The sequence below is a fragment of the Rhagoletis zephyria genome, unplaced genomic scaffold (genome assembly GCF_001687245.7).
Source record: "Rhagoletis zephyria isolate East Lansing unplaced genomic scaffold, Rhagoletis_zephyria_1.1 Rzeph_scaffold_00570, whole genome shotgun sequence".
In the NCBI taxonomy this organism is placed as follows: Eukaryota; Metazoa; Arthropoda; class Insecta; order Diptera; family Tephritidae; genus Rhagoletis; species Rhagoletis zephyria.
The window spans coordinates 160,078-185,333 of NW_016157654.1; the positions used below are offsets into that span (position 1 = coordinate 160,078).

At 34.0% G+C, this 25,256-nt stretch overlaps 2 protein-coding genes across 8 annotated transcripts in view; one reads left to right on the forward strand and one right to left on the reverse strand.

Moving 5' to 3' along the window:
- The first annotated feature begins 201 nt into the window (after positions 1-201).
- The window catches only part of Brf (Brf RNA polymerase III subunit), a 49,771-nt gene continuing 24,716 nt past the window's right edge, over positions 202-25,256 (forward strand). Inside the window, exons 1-2 of the mRNA XM_017612710.1 lie at positions 202-895; positions 966-1,070. Of these exons, the coding sequence (XP_017468199.1) occupies positions 454-895; positions 966-1,070 (547 nt within the window). The 5' untranslated portion in view covers positions 202-453. The remainder of the gene's footprint in view (positions 896-965; positions 1,071-25,256) is intronic.
- Positions 2,608-25,256, reverse strand: part of LOC108360430 (BTB/POZ domain-containing protein 6-B-like) — a 41,339-nt gene continuing 18,690 nt past the window's right edge. For 3 of the 7 annotated variants that reach the window (XM_017612704.1, XM_017612702.1, XM_017612703.1), the window contains exons 2-7: positions 16,002-16,591; positions 5,642-6,181; positions 5,404-5,554; positions 5,112-5,328; positions 4,559-5,016; positions 2,608-4,499 (exon numbers count right to left, since the gene is read on the reverse strand). In XM_017612704.1, the coding sequence (XP_017468193.1) occupies positions 3,962-4,499; positions 4,559-5,016; positions 5,112-5,328; positions 5,404-5,554; positions 5,642-6,181; positions 16,002-16,413 (2,316 nt within the window). In that variant the 5' untranslated portion in view covers positions 16,414-16,591 and the 3' untranslated portion in view covers positions 2,608-3,961. Of the gene's footprint in view, positions 4,500-4,558; positions 5,017-5,111; positions 5,329-5,403; positions 5,555-5,641; positions 6,182-7,664; positions 8,017-16,001; positions 16,592-22,635; positions 22,654-25,256 lie in introns of those variants that run through there. The other 4 variants (XM_017612705.1, XM_017612706.1, XM_017612708.1 and 1 more) reach the window with 4 other exon arrangements.

Sequence of the window (25,256 nt, forward strand, 5' to 3'; positions counted from 1 at the left end):
CTGAATACTTCTTTGCGAGATAACCGCATCTTTTCACTGTTAATACCAAGTAGCAAATGCAACATTGGGCGCGGATCACCGGTAAATAATGCCCACAACAACAAATGCTTACAACAATTCCCCTTAATGTTTTGACAATTTGCTTCCTTCATTTCAACGAATTTTTTTTATACAATTGCCTGCTGTTTAATTGGGAGAACTGTGGAAAACTCGAAAAAAATAACAAAAAATTGCTACAATATGCGCATCTAATTAATCAAAGTGCCACCACACTAAAAAATCTACCTAGCATATACATAGAAGCAATCGCCAACAGCTGGTTAAATGCCGCATACTGCCTCCAAGCTTTGAACAAATTTTCCAAAACATTGAAGACAAAACTTTACTCCATTTTAAAACAAACCATTGCTTAAATTATTTAAACATCGGATTATATATTAATTAGGCAACAAAATGTCTTCCGGTTTAAAGTGTCGCAATTGTGGTTCAACCGATATCGAAGAGGACAATGCACGTGGCGATGCCGTCTGTACGAACTGCGGTTCCGTCCTAGAAGATTCATTGATCGTTTCGGAAATACAGTTCGAAGAAGTTGGACGTGGTGCAGCGGCAATCGGGCAATTTGTGTCCGCTGAGTCTACTGGAGGTGCCACGAATTATGGCTATGGCAAATTTCAAGTAGGTTCCGGTACGGAGTCGCGTGAAGTTACAATCAAAAAAGCCAAAAAGGAAATCACACATTTGTGTCAGCAATTGCAATTAACGCAGCATTACATTGATACAGCATTGAATTTCTTCAAAATGGCATTGGCACGTCACTTGACGCGTGGCCGCAAGAGTACCCATATTTATGCCGCTTGTGTGTATATCACTTGCCGTACGGAGGGCACATCACGTAAGTGAATTAAGTGTAAGGTATTTAAAAAAATGATTATGAATGAACATGTTTCTTTTTCTAAATATAGATCTGCTCATTGACATCAGCGATGTCCAACAAATCTGCTCATACGAATTGGGTCGTACTTATTTAAAGCTATCAAATGCCTTGTGCATTAACATTCCCTCTGTCGGTGAGTGAATAGAACATTATTATTGTCTTCAATAATTGTATTATAAAATTTATTTTTTGCAAATCACCTATGCATATACAATGTACATTGTACATATACAATTCATGCTTCAGGTAATTATTAGGAGTACTTTAAAATGCACGAGATTCAGTTTTTGAAAACCTTCCAAAAACCCATAAGTTCCGATGCAGACCTGTCTAATTAGTATCGATAAGAGTCTTGATGGAATTCTTTTTAGTTCAAATGCAAAGTGGGCTTTACGTTTTCACTGCCCTGCTACTAAGCCTGCATACAATTTCACATCAAAAGCAGTTGTTTATTCTTCTGAACCTTTTTGCTGCAAATTTTTATAGTATTCTGGTATATGTAGTTGATGTAGCGGTCCTGATGTAGGTTTCCTTCCTCAATCGTTGTCGCCAAGCTCAATAAACTGAATGCCCTGGAAGCATGCATACCAAAGGTAGAGAGGTGGTATTGAGTTGGAGGTTCCCCGGCATGTGAAGAGTTGTTTGGTATACATATGTTATAGTCCCTACTGTTGGGCTTTTAAAGTATGCCGAAACTGCTTGAAATTTTTATTCTCTTTTTACAATTCCGGGCATGTGATTTATGTCCATCTCCATTCCATTATCAGCGACTATCAGATTTCAAAATATGTGGAAGTACGACGATAGCTTATTGGTTGGTGTAGTGGAGGATGGCTTCACAAGCGGTATATACGCGAATCTCTCGAGGCAGCTGAAGTTCTTCGTCTGATTTGTGTATTTGCGAGACTGTAGAGATGATGCTTGTCTATCGGACACATACTTTCAATGTGTTGTCTGCTCGTAGAGGTGTTTTTAGCATCAAGATTCATAGGCATTCACAGACTTTGGTTTTCCCGAAGATTACATGAAGTTCTTCGCTGATGAGGTCGTGCAGGCTTCTGGTCACGTGAATTTCCGCCTTATGCTCCTCCAAAGTATATACATATATATTGTGACATGTCGGCTAAAAGACGATTTGGGGAGTGTTGCTGGAGTGACAGTCCTTGGCCAGATATAAATACGGGTCGTTCCGGTTACGTAGACCCGACTGTCGTGGGAACGATTTCCACCCTTTTGTCGGGCTTGGCAGGTTTGTTAACCAATCTTTACTTACACCAGGTTTAAGTTGCAGGTATTCAAGTGCTGGACCCCTTTTTTCGCTAATTCAGTTAGTCGATTCTCGAAGCTGGGATCACTGATATGGCTATCCCCGGGATCGGCTCGGCGTAGATTACTACTCTCACTTGCTAGTATAGCAACCTCAGCCAGAGCATTAGGACCGAGTTCAACGAGTCTACGGATAATTATGAAGCGTGCTCCCGCTGCAGTTGGTAGGAGGAGACTGGTACATTCATTATTGTAGCTAACATACCCACCCATAACACCCTCGATTTAACTTTAGTCAAAATCCAGCTTTAACTCCATTTCCATATTATTGAAATTATATACATCTTATATTTTTTAATCAAACTGGTCTCTTTAACCCCCGAATAAGAAAGTCTTCTCAAAAGTAGTTCAAAAAACCAAGATCTTTATTATATAAATACAAAGCTTCAAGAGATAATATAAAAAGAACACCTTTAAATAGAATTTGATAGCAAAAAGCATAACTTATATTAAAATAAATTGCAGAAAAAGGCACCTAAGTATTGCCTTTGATGTAGGCGAATGCCAGTTCTAATCCAACATTTGTGCATTATTTGAGTTTTTGCATTAACTCCTTGCTGGCCATTTAAATTTAAATCTCAAACGCAACACAAACACTTGTACCTAAAAACTAAAAACAAAGCAATGCAAAAACTGTCTGTAAAAAATAATCCAGCGTAAATGCAAGGTGTTAAATGACGAAAATGCAATTCATTTCCATTGATAGCAGACCTTTAAAGAACATTAAATATTCCAATATCGATACAGTGATTATATTATATTTATATACGTGTCAAATAGACGTAAGACAAACGCTAAAATGCTACGAGATTGCTAATTGTTGATTCGACTATGTGTGGCATTTGTATTTGCATTAATAATGAAACGCTTAATGGCTTGCAAACTAAACTCATACTATATTAATGTCTTTTCGCAAAATGTTCAAATATTTTTTAATGTTTTCAAGTACGAAGTATGCATATGAATACTTCTCTTCCTGTCGAGTATATGAAAAAACTACTGAAAAAAGTACTAACATGCTTTGTAATGTGTTTATTTATATAGTTGTATATGTGTCAATATGCATTCAAACCTTTTAATATTTCTCACCCTACTAATTTCTTATTTGGCCTGAATGTTGTTCAGGATTTAATAAATACTAGATAAATACGTAACTTTGTAGTAAATTTCTTTCTTTTCTCGATCATGTCAAATGTATGAATGTACATATGTAAGTAGGTATGTAATTTGCAATTGCTTGTTCGTTTACTATGTTCCGCAGGTTATTGTATTAATTTCAATCCAAAATACTACATTCTACAAGTCTTTGTAAGTGTGTTTTAGTGTTTTTTAATATGCCTTTAGAATCTGTTTTACCAAATTTGATTGCCTTTTTGTGTTTTTACTCCTCATTCCGAATTTCATTCAATTATGTTGTCTGAATGTTAATCAGCTTACGTCATTCATTTGATTTTAACTTAAACGTAAAGTAAGTGTTTATACATGCTTTGATTTGTTTAATGTACATATTTGTAAATATTGCCTGTATTTATTTATTTGGTTGTCCATTCGCTGACTTCTTTCTAAGAACTACATATTAATCCATTTCAGTTTTAACACTAAATTTCACATTGAAAAACCATAGGTTGCAATTATTTGTTCTCCTCAAGCTTCTCATAAGAGTTCCAATTCATCGTCCTTGCAATACTCCACTATTTCTCATGCGCTCAGTGCACCACTGCCGCTGCCACCAACTTCGCTGCTGCCACTACCCAATAAGTCATCACAATTTACGTGTAAACCGCCGCCATTCGATACGCCACCACTGCCGCTACTGCCAGCACCAATTGGTGTAGCACACAGCGAATTAGTAGGTGAATTTAAACCAGTAACAATTGTCGGCCCATAGAATATCAGTTCAGGTATTTGACCACCCTGCACTCCAGTGCCGTTTGTGCTCTCCGATGAGCATTGGAACTGGAATGTTACATTGCCCATGCACACTTCGGACATGCCCTCCTGACCGAAAAAGCTCAACTCATTGCCATCAAGTATCACGGAGGCGGTGTAGTAGCACTCTGGTTCAATCTGTATGGGATTCTCAAAGAACACATGGAATGTGTTGCTTGAGCCATCAGAGAAGAATTTCGTGTCATTTTCGGCGAGGGTGCGTCCGAGGCGTTTTAATTCGATTTTTACATTATAATTAGCAGCACCGGTTGAGGAACCATACAGACCGAAACCAACAATAAAAATTCTAAATAAAAATGTGCATAAATAAGCTGTGATTTAACTCCGATAGCAATATGTACATACCTGCGATCCACTGAAAACTGTATTGAATCACAACGCCCGCGATAACGCCATTGGTTCGAGCGATAAGCGCATGACTGAAAACGGTGACAAACTTGTGTTTTCAGACCGGCACGTGCACGTGTAGGGAAACTTAAATGCGGTTTAGATTGTGCGGTAAAATGCAAAAATATATCAATAGTCTCTTGTGATGTGAGTATACCCGTTTGGGCGACGCCATTTGCAAACTCCTCCAAAGTCATGGTTGGTATGCGTATTAAATGCAATGCTTGTCCCAACATGTTTCGTTTATTCTGTGGTGTGACATCAATGCCCATTTTCTGACAAGCATTCAGAGCCCAATTGAGCGCTGCCTCAAAGAGATGGATCTCCTTGCAGTTTAGCGTCTCACGCGACAATATCGATTCGAACGTTTTTAGGTCGATGTCGACAAAGTCTTCCGATTTAATTGCCATTTCGGCCTGTATAAAAATAAAATGTATGTTAAACACGGCTCAAAAAACTAACTTATTCACATAGATAAAACAAAATCAGCATATTTAATGTGTTAACTCACTTGTGCATCGATTACTTCCCAGCATCGCTGCATCAACTCGGGCTCTTCGAATAGACGCGATTGACTGAGAAGTAGACAGGCGTTTTTTGCCGTCAATTTGACTTCTAAATAATTGACGCATGCGCGTGCTAAATGTGGCACAATATATTTTTTGGCCGCATATAACGTAGCCAAAATGTTATCAGGTTCCAATTGAATCTCATCACAATATAGGTATCTAGTTAAAAACAACAACGAATATTTTTTTTAGTAACGAAACACTTTTCGATCTTATATTTCTACAATGCCCAACCTTAACAGCGTTAAAAACGCAGATGGCTCCACATCAGGCACTTTAATTTCCTGTTTGTTTTCGGCCAACCCACCATAAAACATAGCGTAGAACACCGAACTGCCCGTAGCCAGGATATACTTGTGCGCCGGTATAGTTTGTACGCAATCTGCTAATATAAAAATTTTAAAAGCACATATAAACTTCTGAGACATACAAATGTATGCATAATATATATATTTGATTAATAGCAACATACCAAATTCCCCTCCAACAACAAATTTTACATCCGACATTAGCTCATTGTTGAACATAGCAGCATTCCGTTCGAGCACCGTCGCTTTTGTGGCCTGCCAGTTCGGATCAGCCGTATCGACCGCATTCGCAGTTGAATTGTTTGACTGGTTAGCTGCTCCAGCATTACATACATACGAACCACTGCCACTACCACCGCCGCTGCTACTGGTGCTACCGCCAGCTGTACCACCCGACGAACTTGACGGCAAGCAGAAGAGCGCCGAACTACTAATAGCACCCGGCGATGCAAGTGGCGACGAGGGTGCGCTGATAGGTTGTGTTATTTGTATATTATGTTCACCGCCGCCAGTTGCAATACTGCCGCTACCGCTTGTAGGGCCACCAGCACTGCTGACACCACCACCACCACCTGCTGCTGCACCGGCGCCTACTCCAACCATGGCACTACGTTGTTGTTGCTGTTGTTGTTGATGGTGATTGTTTGCCGAATTGTTGTGTGGCGGTGATAAGAGTAGACCATTACCATTGTTTAGCGTTTCCACTGTAACGATAACATTTGCAAACAAAGATGTGTTAAGCATAGATAAGCTAACGTGAAATATAGATAAAACACGAGCATGTTTACTTTTTAATTTAGTCGCGTTGGTTCGAAATATTCTTCGAAAATCGAAATTCTCTCTAGCCATTTTGTTGTACGCAGCTCTTTTGTTTGTGTTTTTGCTCATTATCAAGGAAAAATCTTACTTTACTAGCACTACTACTAATATAAAATATATATTTTATATATTCATTTAAACAATGATTCGTTCTATATCTTGTTCTGACGTATCCGAGTTACTACTAGTGCTTGATGATTTTGTCTCAACTGATTTCAATTTTATACACGTGTTCTGAAAATTTAGCAGCCGCTTATCAGTAGTTGCGGAAAATTTGTGGTTTTTCGTTTCATTTCTGACTAGCAATATTTACGTATATCAAAGTTTTAAAAATACATGCAACATATTTACGTATACATATGTATGTACGTATGTAAATATGTACTGCCATGTAATACTTTATTATCAGGTAAGTACATATATGACTTACAAAAAAGGAATAACAGCTAAAGTCGGGAAATTGATTTTAGTGTAATGTAACCATTGCAACGGATGCTTGTAAACTTTGTGCTGCATTTTAAAAAAAGTTATTGGCGAAAAAACAGAGTAAATACAATTTTGAGTTAGGTGTGCAAAAGAGGTATATCTGTATGTAGTTTTAAAATTAAATATAAACAGCCTTATCATGAATTTCAGTTTCCCCGAACCGATTCACTTTTGCCTTATGGTTTCCATGTATTTACTATGAGCGGATGGCAAATTTCGGGTGAATTTTTTCGGGCGAAACTGGGTATAAGGCAGACTAGGTATGTATTTTTCGAGAGAATCTCAGGATAAGACAGAAGTAATCGAGATATTTTTTGCATTAGGATAAACGCAGATCCTGTAAGGCAAATATGTTATATAAAACTGAATGTATTCAATCGAAACTCTGACCAAAAAGGACAAACTGTAATCCATCGCAAGTAAATAATGATGAAAGGGGTGACTACTACATATGGGTACTAATGTATGGGCATAGTTCGGATCAGATCCTAATCTGGGCACTCAACTTCCTTGGAAAAAATGCTACACCTAAAAATGAGTCCCGCAAACAAAGTTTTACTGAATTTTCTCGTAGTCTCACAGTACTCAAATGAAACCAGTTAAATAATGTATGTACATACGTACATACAATCTACAATTAAGTTGACCGTCTGAATCTACATATACAAAACACTAAAAATTATTGTTAAAGTTTTTAAAAGCCATGTTACATTACCTTATCGCTAAAAGTATAAAGGAATCCAAAAACAAAAAATCAATAAAAAATGCCACTGAAGATACTTCGGCTGCATTTTATGAATAGGTATGTAAAAATATTTTGCTTGTTTGATATTTATGGCAATGTTCCTTCACACATGCAGCTTGCTATGTACTAGCACCTACCATTTATCCATGCATTCATTTGTGAATGCGACATCGCCTCCTGGTTCCGCTTGTTAATAGACTTCAGCGAAAGTCTATTGTTGTTTGCCATTGAAATTAGCGCAGCACTCAAGGACTTTTCAGGGTTTGAATATTATAGATGGGGGACAAAAGTATACACAAAAAGTTGGAAAAAGTTTCGCAAATATTTACTAGAACCGTTTAAGCACCAACAAATGTCTTTCTGGCATATCAATTCACAACGGCGCAGTCTATTCTTCCTTTTTTCAAAAATTTTCCAATTAAAATTTCATTTAACTACACTTTTTTCATTAACTTTGTGCATTTCTGCCATTTTCAATTCACTTGTTTTCTTTTTTGTTGAGAGAAATGACAATTGGGGCTTCTGCAATGCTGCCACTTCTTCGGGTGTGGCTTGTGGCGCTTGGATTTGGTTTTCGAACTGCTTTTGTTTACAACTTCTCAAATATTTTTCTGTATTTATCGCTGTTGTGCACAAATATAATTAACATGCTGCTGCTACTTAAATTATGCAGTAAAAAATGTTTAAATGTATAGAAAATTTTTGATTTCATTTATTTTTTTTGTTTGCATAATTAGTGTGGCAACTCGGGATGCACCATTTTGTCTTTGAGTGCTAGAGCGCAGGTGCAAGAGCGTGACAGCACTACATAGCATTAACAGGGTTGCACGGCGCTGAGAAACAAATGCTTAGTTAATTCTAACCGCAAATATGTCATAAGTAGGAAATTGTTAGATTTAGAAAATATATAAAGAAAATGCTTGTGCATTTTCTGCCGTACAATTCAATTCGTTATGTTTTTATCACGATCCTTACCACTTCAAACTTGCACTTTACTATAATGGAATGGGCTACAAAACTGTATACTCAAAGGCCCGTAGACATAGAAAAGTTTAAAAAAAGGTTTTTAACGATTAAAATTGTGTTTTATAATAATCACTATATTTATTATGTCATAGTCAACTTTTAACTCCTCATTAGATGATTTTAAAATGTTAAAACAAGGTTTTAAGTTTTGCTAAGTTTTGTTTTGCGGTTAAAGTAGTAATCTCTGTAGCACCCTGGTTCGGTCCCAATCCAAGCGATTCTTTGTAGTGTTTTTTATTTTTTGGTTTAATTATAAACACTAATATATTTTTTGTTTTATGGTATTTCACATAATTATTTGAAGGTACTAAAAATTCTAAGAGTATAATTTTAATTAAAAAGGGCAAAACAACTATACAGTACAATCAAAAAAAGTAAAAGTAATAAATAACGGCAAAAAAAAATGTTTGCTTGATTCGATTCCTAAAAAAGAGAAATAAAGCCCATTGGTGTTATTTCCATTTCGAAGGGGAAATAGCGCCCACCAATAAAAGGCAATAGAACCCGCGGGCTTTATTTCCTGTGAAGGGGAATATGTAGATGAAGAAAATGGAAAATATAAAAGTAAAAACAAAGATAAATATAAAGAAATAGATGAGGATGAGGATACCGATAAAAGTAAAGATGAAGGTAGAGGAAGTAAGATTAAAATAAAGAAGGTAATTAATAGAGAGAAGTACATATGTAGATAGAGGCACAGAGACACAATCTGGGAACTATTTTGGGACTTTAGAGATTTTCGGGATTCTCGGGACTTATCGATATTTTTGTCGCTGTTGTTATCGATATTGTTATTGATTATTTATAGATTTTGTTATCGATGTTTTTATCGATTTTCTAATTGATTTTTGTTATAGGTTTTTTATAGATTATTTGTCTATTTATTTTCTAATCGACTTTGCTACCAATATTACGAATTTTGCTATCGTAATTTTTATCGAAATTGTCATCGATTTTGCTATCGATATTTTATGGATTTCGTAATCGGTTTTTTGATAGATTTTGTTATCGATTATTTATCGATTTTGTTATTGATATTTTTATTTATATAAAAAAATAACTAAAATAAAATAACAAAAACAAAAAAAAAAAACTACTAGCAGTGGGATTTGAACTCACACTTGCGACATTCATCCAGATTAACGCGGTCGTCTGTCTATTTGAGTGTCGTTTACAATAAATGTTTACGAAATCATCGGTTCGAAATAGGATTCATGATTACACTACTCAACAAATTTTCAAGTTATATTTTTGTCTCAGATAAGACTACACAACGAAAAAACTTAGATGATTTTTTCAAACAGTCATTTTGGACTTAAAATTGTTGCTCTTTTTCCTTATTACATATGAAAAAGCTTCTGTGAAATGCATAGCGAAAGCGTATTCAAATGATTTTTTTAATTGTTTATTGTCCAGTCGTTTCCGCGATATAGTTGTTTGAAAAAGACGTTCCTGTTTTTAAATGTTTTCCAAAAAACACGTTCTGATCGACTTGAAAATGTTTAGGCCAAATGCGGTAATGGCATTTAATTTTTAAATTAATGGAAAGCTAATAAATTTTGTCCCACTCAACGCATTCATCAAAAAGAAAAAAATACTACATCGTAAAGAAAGAATGGCTGGATAAAAAAATATAAAAGAAAATCGGGGCGGCCTTTGCAAATTAGTACTATAGCATGAACAAACTAATAAGATCACGCAATCGGAAAATAATGAAAAAAGTTAATTTCTGAGCGTTTTTGACATCTGCCTAAAAATGAAAGCAAACAAAGAAAACGAAAAAGGCGCGGTGATTGAGTGCGATTATATTGGTATTTATTATAAAATATAAAAAGTGAAACTTGATGACAATAAGCAAAAAAAGTTCGTAAAATATGGTTTTAAAGATTGAGAGTGTTTTACAATCGCATATTATCGGCACCGGTCGATTTTTCAATGCCAATGTTCTGACCACAAATGTGCACCCACTTTTCAAGCAAATTTACGCCTCTTGGCAAATCAAACAGACGCACAAACTTGTTCCAATCACAAAGCACTTTATATTATATCATAAATTTGTAATAAATCAAAATTTATAATTGAAATCGCTGCAGAAAACACATAAAATCGCTAAAATATCACTACGAAGAGGTAGAAGACGATGTAAACAAAACCAAAAAACATCAAAAACGCTACGAAAACTTTTTTCTGAAAATCGATTACAAATACGGCGGATTACGTGATCTGTAGTCATTGGTTCATGGTACTATAGCATAAAAAATAAAAAAATAAATTAAATCTTCTATTTAACATAATAGATTACGAAAAAAATTGGAAATGCAAAAGCCAATTGGGCTGGAATGCACAATACACTAGGCAACAAATGAAAGCGTACACCTTTTTTCTATGAAAATTATTTTCATGAAAAATTGTTTGCATTAATCATTTATGAAAATATACTTCATTCTATAATACAAATCGTGCAATTCAAAGTTTAACACTATATTTATGTAAAGGTCAAAAAAAAAGTCAAAAACTTCAAACTCATCAAAGTTTTCAACTTTGTAGCCAGAATTTCTAGAAAATTTTCGAGTGTGCAATTCTGCAGCTCATTCAATCTTAGTTTAAGTTTCAACCGGCGGAAAATCGTGTTGATTTTTGAGATTTTTTTAGACTTTACGTATTTTTTATATATATAAGAACTGTAAATTACAAAAACTGGCTTTGATTTTTTGAAATTTTGTTGCGCATTTTATTTGATAAGAAATTCATGCTTATGTGAAAAAAACCGCAAAACTCCGTCACAAAAAAAAATCTTAGAAATCAACGAGACTTTTTAGCCGTTTGAAACCTGCACTTCCTTAGACAAAACTGCATACTCGAAAATTTTCAAGAAATTCTGAATAAAAAGTTGAAAATTTTCCTGAAAATATTTCGGATTTTAGTGAACCTTATATAAAGTGTGAAACTTTGATTTATACGGTTTGTACTATAAAATGAACTACATTTTCATAAATAATTGATGCAAAAAATTGTTCATGAAAGTAATAGTGAATATTATAATAGAACAAGGTGTATACTTTCAATTGTCGCCTAGTGTATATTACAAGGGACAAAGCTTCAAATCAAAGTAAAAAGAGTAAAATTGCAATAAATACACATGTTCTGATCAGACACAATTGACTCATATCGTTATGAATTTTTTACGCCGCATAAATGAAGCCCCGAAAGCCATTTCTGTATATTAACTTATGACGTTTTTCCCCGTAAACATGCGATAACTTATGTGCGTCTATAATACATAGTTTATTTATTTAAAATTTTTCATTTGGAGTTCCTGACAATGTCAGCAAATATCGGAAATGCACTGATCGGAAAAACATATCAATCTCAACACAAGCGTTGCTAAATTCGCTTTCGGATTAGGAATAAATATTTGGCAGTGAAATTAGCAAAAAAAAAATATAAAATACGCGCAACAGTTGACATTACGACTACTATAAATGCTTGATAAAAGTCAAATTTCTAAATTTGTCTGTTGACTGTTTTGTATTAATAACACTTATCGTAGCTGTCACGTTTGCATTATTGGAGGCTAAGTTTATTATTATTTAATTACATAATTAACTATCCAAACAAATATGCAATTAAAAAAAATTTAAGATTTAATGATTAAGTCAGTGATGAATTATACGTTTTCATTGCATCTTCAATAGCAGTTCTTCATTGAGTTCACGGGGATTCGAACCAGCAACTCCGGCTACAAAGACTCTACCCACTAAAAATAATATTTTTTTTCTGTAAATTGGCGTAGAAATATTATCGTGGTTTTGCATTCTATGTACGTTTAAATATCAACAGCATTTGCTTTCCTACTATTTAAGAGGTTGGCTATTTTTTTTTTTTTGCATGTTTTGTGAGATTTTCTGTTCGATTTCGCCGGTTTGTTTGCTATTAGTCTTTGCTTTATTTGCACTTTTCATTGCCGCTTCTATTTGTCCATATTTGTCAAAGATTCCCGATCTTTTTTGCTGATAAAAATAAAAATTAAAATTCCAGTTTTGTGACCTCTAAAAGCTTCAAAGGTCTCACGCGCCCCACGCCGCACTATTATGAATCAAATTAGGTACAGTGTGAATGATCGGGGAGAGGGAGTGGTTACAAAATACTTGACCATTTCCACTTCAAACCATGTTTGTTTAAAAATATGTACATACTACGTAGGTTGTAAATTGATTTTGAAAAATTTCTTGTCTACTAACTTTTGTACTCCGAAACTAAAATACAATTTTATACAAGTTAGTTCTAAGGATAAATTAAAATTTAATGGTGTAAAATAAAATAAAATTTTAAATATATTTTCTATAAAAATACTACTAAATAACTCAAATAAAGGCGAGGTTTTTTACACTAGTTTAATGGTTACAAAGTATGTATGTGGGGCGTTCCATACCAAAATGGACGAGATTCAAACTTCATGTGTTTGATTTGTTTCAAATTTTTAAGGCAATGGGTAAACATAAATAATAAATTAATACGAAATTTGAGCTTGAGTAATACCTTTTTAAAAACTTTACAGCACAAAAACAAAAACAAATCGATTTAATAGTTTTCCAATTATCTCGAGAACGGGGCGAGGAAAAATTTGAAAAAAAAATCACACACACGCACATCAAAATTCTCTATAAAAAGAAACATTTAAACAATTTTTTTTGTCTTGAAAAATTTTTCACTACAAACTTTTTGAAAAAAAAAAAATTAGTTTTTGAAAATATGCCCTCAAAAAAAAATTTAAAAAATCACACTGGTACCTCTGGGTATTGCGCAACATTTAAGTAAAGTATTATGGGGTGCACTCTACAATAATTTGAGTTATGAATTTTTTTACACCGAAGTTGAGTTAAATGAGTACATTACAAATTTACAAATTTTTTTTAGTATGCAGTTTTGTAGCCCATTAAATTTTAGTATAATAAAGTGCAAGTTTTAAGCGATTGCAAAACTGGCGTTATTTTTTTCTTTGAAAACGGTTTTACGCATTTTCTTCCATAAGAAAAAAGTGCAAAATGCCGTCAGCATAAAAAGTATTAAAAAGTAATCCAGGAACCAAAAACAATCGTTATTATCAGGGAACGGATTTTATGGAAATTGCCTTTTTTTCTGCTAAAGAGATAGAGTATTTTCGATTAAGAATGTCCACGATTTAGCTTTCCCTGATTCCATATATACACATTTGATGTTGCCTTTTTTTGCCTTTTTTAAGATATTTGCCTTTTCTACCTTTAAAAAAGTGATTATAGCATTTACAATTTTTTTTTAAGATTAAAAAATATACACATGCCCATGCGGCTTATAGAAGCGCAAGGACCTCTTGATAAATTGGTGTTGGAGAAATTCAAAGCCGTTTTCTCAGCTAACGGAGGCTTGGAGACAATAAGGGGTGTGGATAAAATTGTAAAGGGCGAGGAAAACGCCCTTATTCCTGATAATATGAACGTTTCAAACGTTCCATATTTAAATTGGGCGCCGCTTGTATCAACTTACGTCGAGCACACATTTAGTATATTCAAGGCTTTTCTTCGCGAAAATCGAATGAAAATGCTGCCAGAAAACTTCAAAATGCATCTTGTGGTTCAATGTTACTACAACTATTCAGATTAAAGTTTTATGAGTTAGAAACTCGAAAGGATAAAATAGTCAAAGATTCAAAGTACAAATTTTTCATATAATGAAACTAGTTCATAGTTTTTCTCTTTTTACTTGTAATGGGCCGTATGAATAAAAATAAGCAATTGCTTTTTCTTAAAATTTCAGATCTTTTACTCAATGTATTCAAACAAAATTGAAGTAAAAGATATGAAATTTTAAGAAAAAGCAATTGCTTAGTTTTTATTCATACGGCCCAATATAAGCATTTCTAAAATAAATCTATTTTTTGATTGTTCTTATTTCTTATATGTTCTTATTTTCCTTTTTTTGCAATACCTAGTGCCTTTTCCTGCCTTTTTCGCTATTTTATTTTGCCTTTTCCAGCCTATTTCGTTATTTTATTTTGCCTTTTTTATAGGTTTTTAGGTCCTAAAAATCCGTTCCCTGGTTATTATAAAGGATTTTTATTTTAAAATCGAAATCGTTATTTTTTTATTTATATTTTTACGATCATTTTTAATTGTCATTTTATTAGCCTCCTTTTCGATTAAAAATAATCGTTATTCTATAGTTTTTATTTTTTCGATAAGTTTTAATAAAATAATGATTAGAGATGATCGAAAAATAAAAAGCTACTAACCTAGCGATTAAATAATAATGTTTTATATAAAAATCCCAACGGTTATGATCCCACAAAGAAATTTTTTGGTGTTTAGAGTACTCCTTGTTTTTTTAATTGCATCCAAGGTTTGTTTGCATACATTTTTCACATTCATTTGCTCATTTAAAATTCTTCACTCTCCTTCCTAGTCCTCATCTTCGTAAGCTAAACACCGCATTTGTAAATTTCTACTTTAAAATCCAACTGAAATTCGACTGAATGCTCTTCGAAAAGCTGTTGACCTCTACTAAATTCATTACCAATTTCGGTTACACCTAGTCATGTGTATGTATGTAGGTAAATATTTGTGAATATCTACCGCGCATAAATTTACAATATAATCTTAGCAACTGTGGACAACTCGATTTCTGACTAAACGTTGCGTCGTTATGCCTACATATAGTGCTTAACATAACTATAGAACACTACCATATGAGAAGATTTGACGTATGTATTTATTTTATTATTTTTTAGTTTTAATTATTTTTTATAAAAGTATGATTTATTCTTTAACGAAAACCCCTTATAAATCCAAGTTTCAAAAGAGATTTTTAGCTAGATTTCTTACAAAGATTTTGAGAACACAGTTTTGTGGCGCATTAAATTTTTAGTATAATAAAGTGCAAGTTTAAAGTAGTTGGGACTTTCGTTGATTTTTGACATTTTTTTTATTGACGATGTCAGTCTTTTCTTCCATACGAAGTACACTGAGCAAAATAGGTGTTTTTTGTCGCATTTACTTCCATATAACGAATAAACCGAATTTATATTTTATATAAAAGGAAATCGTAACACTTTCGACAAAAAGAATTCTAAAAAATCAACGGTTATTTTTAGCCACTTGAAACTTGCACATTATTACACTAAAATTGAATGAGCTACTGTGTACTCAACAAAATCTAACACTTGTGAGAAACAAGTTTGAAATTCGGGTAAAAATTTTTTGTAGGCGTTTATTATATGGGTTTTGTTATAGAATGAACTGTATTTTAATTTAAAATTCCTAAAAATAGATAATTACACATAAGTGGTAAACAATATCAGTTTGAAATGGGGGGTGCTATTAATGTGACCGATACTGTACATATATACACATATACATATATTCCTATATATTTGCTAGTTTTTTTTTCGTATGTAGTTTTGCTTTTAAACTTACTATTCAGATTTGTTGAGGAGATGCGGTTGCTATTTATGTTGATGTTGTTATTGTTATTATTATTTCTATTGCTTCCACGATTTCCACTCGCCATTGCTAACACGCGTGCTGGTGTTGGCAACTCTTCTCGATGGCTTGCCGTTTGAAGTACTTCCTCATTGCCATCGCTACCCGCATATTCTGGCTCATAATTGTGCCTATATGCGCTGCCCCAATGGCCATTGAAGTCCTCCTCGTCGAGTGTTAGCAGGTGGTCTAGCACCTGAACGCCACGTTCGAGTGGGCCGTGGAATTTGTTTATTAACTCGGTGAGACGCAGATTGAGACCGTTGACTTCCGGTTGGGACACTGCCCAGTAGAAAAGATGTCGCCCCAAATGACTACTTAAATTATTGGCAAAAGCTTCGATCATCTTCTACGCGCTGCACAGTAGACCAACGTCGTTGACATTATAAAACTAAAATGCATAATTCTCTAATTTACTATATCACTTCTTAGCTTGGCAGTTGTTGCATGTACATATGTATGTATGTATTTGTTGTTCCTAGAAGGTAAGCGTGTATTTTAATATGAGAATATTTGTGTGCGATCTGAAAGGAAAGAGACAATAAAAAAAAGAGAAAATGTTTAGTGTTAGGTTCGAGGTGTCATAGAGGTGCGGGAAAATATACAAATTTTTATAAATAATGATATATATTTTTGTTTGTTGGATTTTTTTCTTATCACATTTTATTCTCGAATTCTGCTTCGATTGTAATTATGGCCTTTTATTTGGATTTAAATTTTCACGTGGCGGCAAATGCATTAACTTTTTCGCTTTTAGTTTCATTTCGTGTTGTAACTAAGTATGAACATATATATATGCATATGTAGAGAAAATCACTTTTAATCTTATTTCATTGTTTATACTCGTAACCGCGCCTGTTTGTGTCTCTGCACCAGTCGCTATTTCTTGGCCGTAGCTTTGTGTTTCCTCAAATCCGTTTTCGGTGGCTTTCACCTGAATTTCCCAGAAGATAATTTGGGTGGGCCCTCTTAAGCAAAGCCATTCTAAGAGACCTACCCAAGGTATCTACACCGGGGGGGTGAAATAACACAAATGGCAATAACGCAAAATTTGCTTTATCTCACTTTTAAATGGGAAATAATACCAAAATCTGAGTTTTGCTTTATTTCCAACAAAGGTTGGAAATAAAACNACACCTGGCTTAACCACAATTTTCTAGGCGCAGAGACTTTTTGTACTACAACAAAAAACAATAACAAAACCTTATAGAATCAATGGAATTTTTTAGCACCTTCAAACTTGTACTTAATAAAATTTCCTAAGCTACAAAACAGCATAATCAAAGTTTTACTACGAAATCTGATTAGAAAGTTGAAAATGTTCAAGAAAATTTATTGCATTTTTTGGATTTTCGCACAAAGTTAATAAACTTTATTTTCATGTTTCATAAAAGAAAAAATTTTAAATAAAAATCTTTCCAGAAAGTGTTAAAAATTCTCTGTGCCTAGACTTTTGTGCTTGACTGTATATATTGGTCAGGGAATAATTCACGCTATCATTAAATGGTTGTTTTAATTAATAAAATACTAAATAATACATCTAAGTTATTCAATTTTTTTATTACAAAAATTCTTAACCAAATAAATTTAACCGCAAACCACCAAGGCGCGAAAAAGACATTTACATCTGGCATCATTTCTGCCAGGTAGTTAATACCGGAATTTCGATCTGCCAATTTAATTTTAGACTTGAGATCGTTGAAATAATAAAAATTTTATTGCTCTCATCACACGTTTGGTGTGTTCTGCTACCCTTTTATTACCGGCTGATCGGTCAGCCAATGTAACCGGATAATTGTGGACTATCAGAGCCTCGGTGGGTAAAATTGCAGCCTTAACTAAATCATATTTTTCTTCGATGATTTGTACAAGTTAAGGGCGTTCTGCCTCCCAGTGCTACCCTCCCCAGGGTATAATTTCGCGGGCGGATGACAACTCCACATACCTCCCGTAACGCGCTGGCAAAAAGTAGACTCATAGACTATAACCAAATACTTCAAAGATGTATGAATTTTATAAATTAAAGAAGTAACTTTAAAAGAAGTACGGCCTATAAAAGCCCTTCAGGAAGGCCTTCCCGAAGCCCTGCAATTTTTGTCACTCCAAAAAAGGAGTTAGAAAGGAATGTAGAGTGGAAGGCCTCTTGACTCTCAGGAAAGCCATTCGAAAGGGCTTTTTAACTACTGAAATTATCTACTGGGTTAATTCAAGTGACAGGAAGTTCCATAAGCGCATGCAATGTTTCATTTGTTGCTGCAGTAAATACAGTATACAATACATGTCGTCACCTGAAATGCAGAAGGTTGTAACTTAAAAAAAATTCAAAATTCACTTTTTGGTTGATGTGATGGATTTCATCGAATTACAACTCCCCACATCGTTTTATGAAAAAAATAAAAATATTAGTCACGACTTTTTCCATTTCAGTGACAATGTTGTTACGTCTTTTTGCATTTCAGGTGACGATATATGCCTACATTGAACACTACTTTCTGGTGTGTACTCGTATATATCGTGGTTGCTTCATTTATTGCAGACTATTTTCTTTTTTTAATTTCGTTACGCTTCTCCTTTCACATCTTCTTCGTGCTTTTCTTTATATATTTTCAAAGTGCAAAATTTCATTACTTAGTTTTTTTTTTGTTTTGAAAATCTAACCTGTGACACCAAAATATAATTTAACATAGAAAATTACAGATCGAATGTCTTGGAATTTGGTTGTCTCTGGGTTAAAACGTTTCCACTGCAAATCAGCTGTTTCCAGACAACACGTCACATGTTTTTTTTGTTGTTGTATAAAACGTGACTTCGTTATAATTTTGTTATAACTGTAATTTTATTACATTCCATGAAGAAGTGACCCAATTTAATCAGAATGTTCAAAGATCGAGCGAAGAGTGGTCTCAAGGTTTTACAGTTATTTAACAGTAATCAGAAGTCAGTTATAAAGTAAGTTATAATTAGTCGATGTAAATGATCAAATGGAATCCTTTAGAGGAAAAAATGCATTTTATAAATGTGTTATTAAAAAATTGTATACGCATACTAAACGATACGATAAAAAATGAAACGGAATCGGTTCACGTGGTCCAAAGTTGTCCGGTAACATACATGAAAAATTAAAAAAAAAAAATATTCCGACGAATTGATAACCTTCCTTCTTTTTTTAAAGTCGTTTAAAAATGAGTTTTTAGTTTTTAAATTGTTAAAAAATAATTATAAAAATTGATAATATTATATTGATTCGTTAAAGAATTAGACTAATAAGCTGCGTTTAAATAATTTTGATATCTTTCTTAATTTAGTTTCTATTGGTGGCTAAAAGTTTCTAAATATGCTGGCAGAAATATGCTCAGAGCCACAGTATGTTTGTATGTGCCTTTATAATATCTTAACGACAAAAAATATAGTGCTTCCCGTTAACCTATTCCCATTCATATTTATACACATAAATCCATTGTTTTGAAAACGGCTTCATATATGCAACTACATACGGTCTGCGTCAAAAATATGCCTACCTTTATTTATTTATATTTCTATAACAAATTTGTCTTATTTTTTATAAAAATATAGTTTATTTAATAGCAGAAACCACAAGTATATTTGTTTTTTTTTTACTGTCATACAGAACTTGGAAAATGCAAGAAATACCAAGAAATTGTCATTGACTGTTTTGAATTTTTAAATTCGATTTCTCAGTAAAATGCTGAGTATGCAGTTTACAGCCAATTAAATTTTAGTATAATAAAGGGCAAGTTCCAAGGCGCTAAAAATTACCTTCGATTTTTCATAATGCCGAACACAATCTTTTTTTATGTTAAAAAAGATACGAAACAGCGAAAAAATATACTAATTTTTCTGAGAAATCAACTTGAATTTATATTTTTTTTTTAATTACATAGTATATCTTGCATTTTTCTGAGTACTGTATGAAATTAAAATAAATGTATTCTTGTAGTTTTGCTATTGAATGAACTATATTTTTACGAAAACTATAAATAAACAATATCGCCATAACGTCAGGGTATGCATATTTTTGACGCCGACTGTATATATACATATGTATTTATTATGTTTCTATGTAGATTGGTTGCCAATTGAACCTCGCAATTTAACTGCATCTTATTTGAATGCAAGTAATACTTACATATGGACATATATACTTAGTATTGGATATATTTTATTTATCCTAAAAAGGCGCGTTACTTTGCAGCATTTTTATTTCATTTTTTAATGCAGATATCTATGGGCAAATTTGTATTTACTTAGTTTAATTGTCTTTCTAGCGTTTATTTTACCGACGCTTACGTTTCATTTTTCATCTCCATCATCATCTTCATCTCCTTTTGCAGCTGCAGCAGAAGCTTAGGTACAACAACCATTCACCAACTCTAAGTATACTCTACATATTGTTGTATACAAAAAAAAACAACCCACAAAATTTTTTGTTTGGTGCTGCTGCGGCGCTGCTGACTTGATTGGTAGCGCTATCTGGTCGTGTGTCCGTCCCCTTGGCCGTAGACGATACCGGCGCATATTATGCAACACCTTTCAACTTTTTCTTAAATATATTTTTGTATGCAATACGCGTTGCAGCGAAAAACAATAGCTGCAAATTGTCGCAATAAAATTTTAAATAAAAAATGTAGGTAAAGGGAATGTGAGTATGACGGCATTAACAAAAACGTCATCACCTCTCAGCGCTCAAAGGCATCATTATTCTTTGTTACCTCAGCTGCAGCGCACAGTGGCTCAAAATTGGCACTTTGTGTTCACAATTCGCTGGAGCCTTAATTTTTCACTCAATTTGATAATTTGTTTTTTTTGAATGAAAGCTAATAAAATTTGCAACAGACTAGTTTAGCCCGGTTTTTGGATTTTGACTGGTTTGTATTAAATTTTTTAGTGCAAAGTGCAGAAAAACTAGAAAAAGTATCAATTTTGAAGAAAATCGATTGTTTTGTTCCAGTTAATAAATGTTGCATAAAAAAATTAGTGAAAACAATTCTGGGGTTCTCCCAAAACGAAAAAGAATTGAAAAAAATTTAAAATATATTAAAAAAAATTTTCCAAAATGAATTTTTTTTAGTTTTTATAAAAATGTTGGGTAGACAGTTTTATATATGATTAAAGTTCGCGTTGATTTTTAATAATATAACAAACGCTTTTATTTCCCATTTAGCAAAAAAGTATTAAAAATCAACGCGACCACTTAGGCACTTTCAAATTGCAATTTATTGTACTAAAATTGAATGATCTGTAAAACTGCATACCCAACATTTTTCAAGAAACTCTCAAAATTTTTTTTAATTTTGGTGTACATTTTTTTTTGTTACCTTCAAATTTTTTTGTGAATTTTTTTTCGTTTTGGGGAAACTCTACAATTGCTTTCAACTAGCTTTTATTATGCAACATTTATTAACTGGAACAGGAGAATCGATTTTCTTCAAAATTGCTACTTTTCAGCAAAAATTTAATACAAATACACAAAAATTTAAAAACAACTGGCACAACTGGCCTCTGGCAAAATTTATTTAGTTTCATTAAAAAAAAATTATCAAATAGAGTGAAAAATGAAGGCTCCAGTGAATTATGAACACAAAATGCGAAATTTTGAACCACTGTGCAACGGTAGTAGAAGCAAAGCAAATTTTCATTTTTTTTTTTATCTTTTATAAGCGTACATTAGCAACTACATACGTTTTTCTGCTTGTTATTTCATACACATACATACATACGTACTTGTGCTAAGTTGGACAAATATTCATATGAATTTTTTTTATATTATTTTTAATCGAATTATAATGCTATGCGCGTTTGGTTTCTTGCTCATCGCCGCCCCACCCATTTGGTCGCAATTACTATTCAGCCAGTCGGCTAGTCAGCTCGCCCGATATGCGTTTGAAATACATAAAATGAATATGCCAAAAGACTTAGGGGCAGTCAAGTGGCAACAGCAGTCGCAGTGAAGATGTATTTGGTATGCTAACTTTGTTTCCGGCAACGTTTAGCGCAATGATGTTTGTTTTTGTTGGTACATATACTATTTCATTTGAGCTTTGTGAATTCTTTGCGTTTTTTAACTCATCAATGTGGTATATAGATAGATATGTATGTCGTAGGTATCCCGGTGCGCATGCGCAATTGTAGTTGTTATGAAATTTCTTTAATTTTTTTTATAGTAAGTATAATTTTATTTGTTACCGCCTGCCGACGAATTCATTAAGTAATTTTTTGCTCAGTATTTTTTACCTGACTCAATGGTGTAATCAACACCGAGAGATGAACACAATATTCCAATAAATACATACATACAATATGTACCCATGGATATGTTCACTTAAAATTTCGTTTAATTCACAGCTGATGTTCACAAATTAAATAAATGCTAAAAAAGTGCTATTGGTGGATATTATCTATCTCGTTGTCGCCAATGCTAATTACTGAGCGCCAAGTTTCCAAATGAAATGCGATTCGCCTCGGGCACAGAGGAGGAAAAAGTAGTGTAGTAAAAAAAGAGACACGCACACTTTAAGTAAAATGTACGTTTTTGATTGTTATTTAATACCTCAACCGCTTAGGTATATGTATTGCGGCAACAATCTCTGCGGCTCTACGCCCGCGTTGTTCAGGCGGTCGACAGCTAATGGTGGGCGCAAAACACTCTTTCCAAGTGCATTTGTTCGCAATTTGTTGTCTTTATCTTTATATTTATCTAGTTTTTGATAATCACATTTCTTACTTTTATTGCCATCATGTCATTTGTGTAATTATGCACTCTCAGCATTTCCCACACAAAAAACACATACATACTCCATACAACGTTGTTCACCTATATACTTATTCACTTGGCGGTCGGCATTTCTTTCTCCTCTTTTTTTTACTTTATTATTTTTTTTTTGGTTAAAATTTTGACCGTAACACCATTTCAACACTTGTCCGCTGTTGTATTATTACTCAATTGTTGATTGATGTTTTCGCTGTGCTCAGCGTATTTGTTGTGGTCGTTGATTTTATTTTATTGCTGTTCGTTTTTCTTGTAACACGTACGCCCTAAATATACATACTCTGGTCAACATTTGGTGCATTGCCGTTGTTGTAATTGCCAGTTCTGCGGCGAATGAGCGAATAAAGCGATTAACTGTTGAATGCCAAAGGGTTGAGGCTCACTAATTCATTTTAGGTGCATTTATGTGCAATTCGTATGCCATTTATTCTAAAAACTATTTTCTGTTTTATAGCGGACCCGACGAACCTCGTCCCGAACAAAATTAATTTCTTTTTTATTCGATTATATGTTTCGATATGCGATATGCGAAAAAATTAAAATAACTTTCATAAAAAAATACGTAGAACTCGACCGAAGCGCCACCTATCGCATTCAGTTCGGAATCTAAATCATCCAAGGACCCACTCAAAAACATCTGTCCGGCCGCTTACATACTATTTTAGTATTTTCTTAAAAAGTATAACTCTTCCCGTTATCTATATATAATTCGAATCTGACCCAAATAGGATCATAAATACGATTTTTGGTAATAACTCGACTCCAGTGGCACCTGCAGGGTCATCCAGGGACCCACTCAAACACATACAAACAGTTTCATTCGGTCCAGCCGTTTATGAGGAGTTCACTCACAAGCACACGTACAGAACAATTATATACATACATAAAGATAGGTTAAAGTGCCACGCCCCCATTTCCAGTAACCCTACTATTCTTCATGAGTATGGAATTGTCTTCATATAACTCCATTACAAAGCCCCATAAAAATATCTTCCACTTCATTGTCCATAAGTCCACTGTGTATCAGTACCAATACCATGGTAAATTTTTCGGCCATCAATATGCCAAATTATCCTATCGTTCATTGATTTAGATCAGAGTTGGCCAGCGAAAGCTTTTATTTTGTGCCAGGCCTATACAAATTGTATAGAAAGCCTTTAAAAGCTTTGCACCGCGTGCCCATGAAATGGCCAACATTGGTTTAGATCGTTAGTTGTCCCAGTTGGTTATATTAGGGAAATGGAGCTTAAAGTTTTAATATATGTGAACTTAAACCTCGGAAAGCACAGTACCATAAATCTAAGGCGCATTTACTTTTATTGTTCTATTGCCCTGAGAGATGATAAATGTATAAGCTTCTTATCCCCCAAATTTTTCCCGGAGATAAGTCTCGCCTCGCTGTGAAAAATAAAGCATTTTTTTGATTACACTGTGCAGAGAAGGCATCTTTAGAAGCGCCTCAAGAGCTAATGTTTGTGTTGTTCCCATCGCGGCAGAGTTGCCTATGTAGGTTAGTCGCTGAAGTTTTTCTGAGCGTCGCTTGAGTGGAATTCACTTATGTCTTCTTCCACCAGTTCCAGTTCCTCCCAATAATCCTTCGGCAGTTCCGACTAGAAGATCTGGCCTTTTGAATAGAATTGTCTAGTTGTAGATGTCATGAGAGCTTGCCATCAAGGATAACTACCAGTTATTTGACTTTTTTATAGAAGTGTAAATGTATATATTTTCTCCCTGAAGTAATGGTTTTAGCAATTTGAAGACTATGTTCAGCACGTTCTGTAGTAGTTTAGAGACATATATCTCTGATTAGGACGACATTGTCGTCCACATACTTCCGAAAACCGTCCATTTCAACAAGACGGCAATGCAGTTCGTCTACTACGATAAACCATAATAGAGGAGATAATACCTCCGGGTATCCTTTCACAGCCAACAGTATGTATGCCTTATAATGGATATATTGGCTCTGGATTTAAGGACGCATGCTATCCAGCGGCATGTGGTAAGCCCTTTGCGCCGGACCCTATGATCTATTAGATAGAGTTTCGTGATATCGTAATCAATCCACAGCCATCCTTTGATGTACATGGACTTCCTTGCGTATTGATTTTGAAGCAAAGCATTTCCGTAAAAAAAATATCTATGCATGTCTACTGGTTTACCCGATTCTACCTTCTCTGCTTTAAATTATAGCGGAGTGATACCACACAAAGCATGCCCGGAAAAGTGGTATTAAAAAAGGTATATTGGGGATGAGCTGGGAAAATGCCATCCGCTTTAGGTGCTTTGATCATCTGTCGATTCTCCAACCCGAAGTCTATAACCACCACAAATTCGAAACAAAACTTTTCATACTCCTGTGGGTAGCAGCTTACTCATCAAGGCAGCAGACGTTCCAAGTG